The sequence below is a fragment of the Eriocheir sinensis genome, chromosome 66 (genome assembly GCF_024679095.1).
Source record: "Eriocheir sinensis breed Jianghai 21 chromosome 66, ASM2467909v1, whole genome shotgun sequence".
In the NCBI taxonomy this organism is placed as follows: Eukaryota; Metazoa; Arthropoda; class Malacostraca; order Decapoda; family Varunidae; genus Eriocheir; species Eriocheir sinensis.
Genome location: NC_066574.1, coordinates 7,599,382 through 7,606,768, shown reverse-complemented (window position 1 = coordinate 7,606,768; position 7,387 = coordinate 7,599,382). Strand labels below are relative to the sequence as shown.

The window sequence follows — 7,387 nt, the reverse complement described above, 5'->3', positions numbered from 1 at the left end:
CTACTACTACTACAACTACTACTATTACTACTACTACTATTGCTACTACTGCTACTACTACTACTACTACTTCTCCCTCCTCTTCCTCCTCCTCCTAAGTCTCCTTTTATTTCTCTTACGCTTTCCTCTTTGTATCTTTATCATCACAATCATCATTATTTCCATTTTCATCATCAAAATTACCATCATTATCATCATTAAAAATATCATTGCCTCCATTAGCATCATCATCCTCACCATCGTTAATATTGTATCATCATCATCATCATCATCATTATCAGCGTTATTATTGGTGGCTGGTCATGGTTATATATATTTCAGTGTTGCCAAATTTGAGGTTTAGGGAGAAAGTTGGCTGGCTGATTACATTTAATTTTCTTTGCATGGCATGATTTTTTTTTTCTATGTATTATCTCGTTTCTTTTTTTTTATCATCCACTTTCAGAACTATTAAGTATAACAACCCTTCCGTCACACACACACACGCACACACACACACACACACACACACATGCAAAGGCGTAGCGGTAATCTCTTCGTCTTCCTTGAAAAAACTCAAATTATCCTCAAGAACAAGATTTTTTTAGCTCCTGCTCCCTCTGTCTATCTGTCTATATCTACCTATCTGTCTATCTGTCTATCCATCCATCTATCTATCGACTAAGCATTTAATCTTCTTTCTCTCCCACAGCACCCACAGTGAAGGAGCTGATAGAGAGAGAGAGAATATCAGACTAAATCAGAAGAAAAAAATAGTGATCGAAGTCTTGAAAACAGTGAATTACCGAACCGTGTGACGTGAAGCCTCGAGACCGCATCATGAAGCCGCGACACTGACACACTCAAACTGTACGGTGGAGCACGAATTCGGAGGTCGCCCTTGAACCATAAACACCCTTGGAATCCGACCCCAAACCTACGCAAAAGGAAAACATACCAAAAAACAACAACGAGAAGAAAACGAGAATGCGTGTGAGTCGAAACGCAAAAAGCGACTCGGGAGGATGTTTCGGAGCTTCGGAGGCGTCGCAGCGGAGGTTGAACGGTGACCTTGGGATGAAGACGCAAGAAGAAGAGGAGGAGGAGAAGGTGGTGATGGTGGTGGTGCGGGGGCGTGGCGGGTCGTGCTGGAGGTCGGTGGTGGTGACGGCGGTGTTCGTGGTGTTGGCATGCATCACCGGAAGTGCTGAGGGGCGTAAGTACTGCTGCAGGCGATAGTGAGAGAGAGAGAGAGAGATTTACATAGATTTACATAGGAAATCAGACCACACAGACCCCATGGTCCAGACTAGGTGGCCTGTCCTTAAACCTGAGTGATTCTACAAGAGAGAGAGAGAGAGAGAGAGAGAGAGAGAGAGTGTACGGGATGATTGGGGTTTCGTTTGGTAGTGTCTGTTTTGAGGATTGAGGTGGTGGTGGTGGTGGTGTTTGTGTGTGTGTGTGTGTGTGTGTGTGTGTGTTATCCTTTAATCTGTCCCACTATTTGTGTGTGTGTGTGTGTGTGTGTGTGTGTTTGTGTGTGCGTCAATGAATGGCTATTGTTTCCTGCTTCAACATCTATTCTGCGAACGTCGTATTTTCTTTCTGTGTCCGACAATAGTGTTTGCGTCAGTGTATCCGGGTCACATCGATCAATGGAATGTGTGTCTCTTATTTCTCTATATCTCAATTCTTACAGGGGACAAGTATCAGTCTTTATCTAATTTTCTATACATATATTTATTTGTATATCAACTGACCGATCTGTCTACTAATATATCTATCTGCTTATCAGTCCCAGTATATATCTATCTATCTATCTTCCTGTTTATATCTGTTTTATCTAACTTTCTATATATCTATTTATGTATATATCAACTTACCGACCTGTCTACCAATCTCTCTATCTGCTTATCTGTCCAAGTATATATCTATCTATCTATCTACCTGTTTATATCTTTCCATATCCGTCTATCTATTTATCTATCTATATCTGGGTCTTTCTATCTCTCAATATCCATCCAATTATATAAGGGTGAATGTGTCTTTTTGAATTCATTTTATTACTCTATATTTTGTCTATCAACGTTTCTAATTGGTTCTGATATCGATTTGATCTCTCGGTATTTTCTTTATCATCCCCTGCTTTCTTTTTTTTTAAGTCCTTTTTCTCTCCTTCTATTCCATATTATTCTCATTTTTTTCATTTCTGATTTTACGTTCCTTATATATTCTTGGGGCTATTGAACTATTTCCATATCTCTATTTTAACTTGCTTCCTCTCCATCCTATCCGGCCTCTTGCAGACTCCTTACGTTCTTATGTTCTTATGTTCTATTCTCCCTATATATTCTATTTACTGGGCCTCATCTTTTCCTCACCGTTTTTATCTATCCAGTTTTTATTCCTCCTCCACTCTTCTTTTTTTTTGTATATTCCTCTTTCTCCTCATCTCTCCTCTCTTTTCTGATCTCCTACTTTATATTTTTTTCAACCCTGTCACTTCATCTCCTTCCTTTTTCTTTCCTTTTCCTCATTTTCCTCGTCGTTCATTCATTTTCCATAACGTTCCCCATGATTTTCCTTTCTTTGTTGGTCCATCTTTTTTTTTCAACCGTTCTTTTTTTGGAAGCCTCAAATTGTCCTTCGTTGTTCCATATTGCTATCACACCAGATTTGCACTCCATCATCATTCCTTCCTTTTTTTTGAGGGGGTAGAGGTGGTTGTTCTCTTTTATTATCTTCCTAGTTAACTCCGTCTCTTCCTCTATTTGTCTGGGGAATCATCTATCTTACTCTTCAGATTATTCTTCCTCTTGTAAATTAACAACAAAATTATCATCGCATCATAAAATTCCCATAGTTACCCCTGTCCTGCTTTCTTTATTTCTTCCTTCCTCGTTTCGTCTTATTTCTTTCACCCATTTCTCTTTCAACACTCTCCTAATTAACTTCTCATCTGCTCACCTGTCCGTCCGTGTTCCGTGGTACTTTGGCTGAAATGGCCCTTCGTTCTACGCTAATTAGAGGGATTTCGTCTTTTTACACTAACAAAATCCTTGCGTAAGAGCGTAATGTAATGACTCTTTTCATATAAATGCAACGCCCCTCAATTTATCTTTCTTATGCTCTGTGATTTTTTTTTTTTAATGTATACCCTTGTTCCTTAATTTGTCACCCCCGTTTTCTTTTCTTCTACCGCCCCTTTCAATTTTCTTCTACCTATCTACCTTTCCTTCATCCTCCACTCTTCTTCATCTGTTTTTTTTCTCTCCTGTTCACTCTGTTCCTTTTTATCTCTATCTTTGTATCTTCCATTTTTCTCCCTCCTTCCTCCTTCTATCGCCCTTTTCTTCCTCTTCTCCCTGTTTTCTTTTCCTTCATCCTCCACTCTTCTTCATCTGTTCTTCTCTCCTGTTCACTCTACGTTCTTTTTCTCCTCTTCCTCCACTCTCTTCATTTTCTTATCCCCCTATTTTTCTCCTTCCTCCTTCCTCCTTCTGCTGCCCTTTTCTTCCTCTTCTATATGTCTTCCTTTTCTTCACTTTCCCCTCTTCTTCTTTATCTGTTCTTCCTTCCTCTTCTCTCTTTACATCCTTTTCCTTTTCTTTCCTTTCCCTTCCCTTTCTTTCCTTTCCCTTCCCTTTCCTTTCCTTCCTTTCCCTTCCCTTCCGTTCTATTCCATTTATTTCCATTTATTTCCCTTCCCTTCTCCTTCCTTCCCTTCCCTTCCCTTCTCTTCCCTTCCCTTCCGTTCTATTCCATTTCTTTCCCTTCCTTTCCCTTCCCTTCTCTTTCCTTCCCTTCCCTTCCCTTCTCTTCCCTTCCCTTCCGTTCTATTCCATTTCTTTCCCTTCCTTTCCCTTCCCTTCTCTTTCCTTCCCTTCCCTTCCCTTCCCTTTCTTCCCTTCCTACCCATCCCTTCCCTTCACTGTGCTTCCCCATCCTTTCCCTTTCTTTTTCTCATATTTCACCTTTTTTATCCATTTCATTTTTTTCTTCCTCCTCCTCCTTTATTCTTCTTTCCTTTTCACATATTCTTCTCTTTCTCCGCATCTCTCTCCTTCTCTTTCCTGCTTCCCTGCTTCATATATTTACCATCCTTTCACTTCGTATCCTTTTCTTTTCCCCTACTTTTCCTCTTTTTCCCTATCGTTCCTTCCTTTTCCATAATGTTCCCCATGGTTTTCTTTTTCTCTGTCCTTCCTTTCTCTCTCCTTCACTTCCCCTTTCCTTTCCCTCCCCATTTTTCCTTCACTTTTCCATTCCTTTTCCTCATTTCCCTTGTCTTTTCATTTTTTTTGTCATTTTCGCCATTCTTTCCTTCCTTTTCCTTCCTCCCTTTCCTTTCTTTCTCTCCTCTTCACTTCTTCTTTCCTTTCCTTTCCTTTCCCTCACTTTACTTTCCCCTTACTTTCTTTCCTCTCCCTTCCCTTCCCTTCCCGTCTCTTCCCTTCCCTTCCCTTCCCTTCCCTTCCCTTCCTTTCCGTTATATTCCATTTCTTTCCCATTCTTTCCCTCCCTTTCTCTTTCCTTCCCTTCCCTTCCTTTCCCTTCTCTTCCTTTCCCTTCCCTTCCTTTCCCTTCATTTCCCTCCCCCTTCTCTTCCCTTCCTTTTCTTCCCTTTCTTCCCTTCCTACTTATCCCTTCCCTTCACTGTCCTTCCTCATCCTTTCCCTTCCCCTCATATTTCATCTTACCTCCCCTTCCCCCTGTCTTCCTCTTCTTCTTCTCTGTGTTTACCTCTATGCTCCCTACCCTTCCTCCCTCACCCTCCTCTTCCTTTATCTTCTCTCTTCCCCTTTCCTCTCTCTTCCTCCTCTTTCCAGCTCCTGTAACAATCCCATTATCCTAGACTCTCCCTTCCTCTCTAATTCCCAGAGTGAAGCTTAGAATTTGGCCATTTTCCGCCATTCCCTCCCCCTCGTAATGGGTGCGTAGGACCGAGAGGGAGAGGGTGGAACGTGTGACCTTTTGCCGTTGAACTTTGACCTCAGGGGCGCCCGTGAGAGAGACAGGCAGAGAGAGGGAGAGAAAGAGGGAGACCGAGTAAGAGAGAGGGAGAGGGAGAGGGAGGAAAAAGAAGATTGATAAGGTCGAGGAAAAATGAATTGGGGTGTGTTAGTGAATGCGAGAGGCAATTGGACACGACCTCTTGATTTCGTGATATCGAGAGACGGGAAAAAGGAGAAGGACGGTGAAGACGAGGACGAGGAGAACGGCAATGATAAGGATTAATATGAAGACGAGTGTGAGGGAATAAAGCAAAGATGTTGAGATAAAGAAAGTAAGGACGAGGACGAGGAGGAGAACGTCTATGATGAGGAAATAGAGCAAAGATGGCGAGATAAAGAACAAAATAAGGACGAGGACGAGGAAGAAGGACGAGGGCGAGGAGGAGAACGTCTATGATGAGGAAATAGAGCAAAGATGGCGAGGTAAAGAACAAAATAAGGACGAGGACGAGGAAGAAGGACGAGGACGAGGAGGAGAACGTCTATGATGAGGAAATAGAGCAAAGATGGCGAGATAAAGAACAAAATAAGGACGAGGACGAGGAAGAGGGACGAGGGCGAGGAGGAAAACGTCAATGATGAGGAAATAGAGCAAAGATGGCGAGGTAAAGAACAAAATAAGGACGAGGACGAGGAAGAGGGACGAGGGCGAGGAGGAAAACGTCAATGATGAGGAAATAGAGCAAAGATGGCGAGATAAAGAACAAAATAAGGACGAGGACGAGGAAGAAGGACGAGGACGAGGAGGAAAACGTCAATGATGAGGAAATAGAGCAAAGATGGCGAGATAAAGAATAAAATAAGGACGAGGACGAGGAAGAAGGACGAGGGCGAGGAGGAAAACGTCAATGATGAGGAAATAGAGCAAAGATGGCGAGATAAAGAACAAAATAAGGACGAGGACGAGGAAGAAGGACGAGGACGAGGAGGAAAACGTCAATGATGAGGCTGAGTATAAAGACGAGTGTGAGGAAATATTGCAGAAATGTCGAGATAAAGAAGGCAACGTAGAGGTGGACAATTGGAAGAGCAGCAATGAGGAGGAAGCTGAGGAAACGCATCATGTAGGATAGTTAATAATGGTTAGGTAGAAGAGATAGTCAAAGAGACGGACAGACAGACAGATAGACAGACGTATAGAAAAACAGACATACATGAAGACAGACAGAAACAGAGACGGAAAGACATACATATCATTCTACCTCGATAAGATTCTGCTACGCTTCAAGGGAAATACATTTTTTTCTTCGTATTTCTTAACTCTCCTCTCCTTCCCTTCTTTACCCCTCTCCAAGAAGTCCATGTTTCCTGTCCTGTTCGTCTATGTTACTTTCTACCTACCTACTTGATTCCTTATTCCCTAATGCTATCTACTTAATTCCTAACTCCCTTCACCCGCCAACACAGCACACCGTCGCCCCGTGGAGTGAGACAGCTCCCCAAACAGTAGTACCTGGACCCCGTGAACAAAAACAGACAGACTGGAACACTAATCAAGCACAAGTAACCTACCAACCCATTAACACCTGCCAACACACAGCACACCGTCGCCCCGTGGAGTGACAGATCCCCCAATAGCAATACCTGGACCCCGTGAACAAAGGCAGACAGACAGAACCACTAATTAACCACAAGTCATCGCAGTCACTTCTTCACACCTGTTAACACGTTTCACACCTCTCCGCAAAGTGTGACTCCCTCCCCTTTGTTACTGGGCCCCGGAAACTGTAAAAAAAAAAAAAAGAGAGGAAACAGTCACTCCACAGTCACTCCACAGTCACTCCACGCAGTCACTACATACAGTCACACCACACAGTCACTTCACACAATCACTCCACACCTGCTAACACATTCCACACCGCCCCGCAGAGTGTGAGGGGAAGAGAAAGAGGGAGACAGAGAGAGAGGGAGAGAGGTGGGAAGGAAGAAGTGGATTTTGATAAGGTCCAGGAAAAATAGATTGGGGAGTGTTAGATAAATGCGAGAGGCAACAGGACACGATCTTTTGAGTTTGTAACATCGAGAAAGAAACGAAAGGAAAAAGGAGAACTGTAATAACATGCCCCACGAAAACAGACAAAGAAACACAGAAACAAAAAGAAAACAGCCACACCTAACACTCTCAACACCGCCCGTTACTAGACCCCGGGAACAGTAAAAAGAAACACACAAACCCCGAAAAAAACAACCAATTCACACTATCGCTACGTACAAACAGTCACACCTAACACTCTCCACAATGCCCGCAGAATGTGACCCCTTCCCCCTAGTTACTGGATCCCAAGACAACGTTGCCAGCTTCTCGTACTCAGCCTCCTATGTTTACCGATATCCGACCCAAAAACTGCTTCCTCGACCCCAATAACTGCCTTCATATATAGTTATCGTTAAAA

The 7,387-nt window shown here is 42.8% G+C and overlaps 1 protein-coding gene across 1 annotated transcript in view; it reads left to right on the top strand.

Moving 5' to 3' along the window:
- The window catches only part of LOC126987674 (uncharacterized), a 195,143-nt gene that overhangs the window by 5,659 nt on the left and 182,097 nt on the right, over positions 1 to 7,387 (top strand). The window contains exon 2 of the mRNA XM_050844800.1: positions 692 to 1,195. Coding sequence (XP_050700757.1) covers positions 967 to 1,195 — 229 coding nt within the window. The 5' untranslated portion in view covers positions 692 to 966. The remainder of the gene's footprint in view (positions 1 to 691; positions 1,196 to 7,387) is intronic.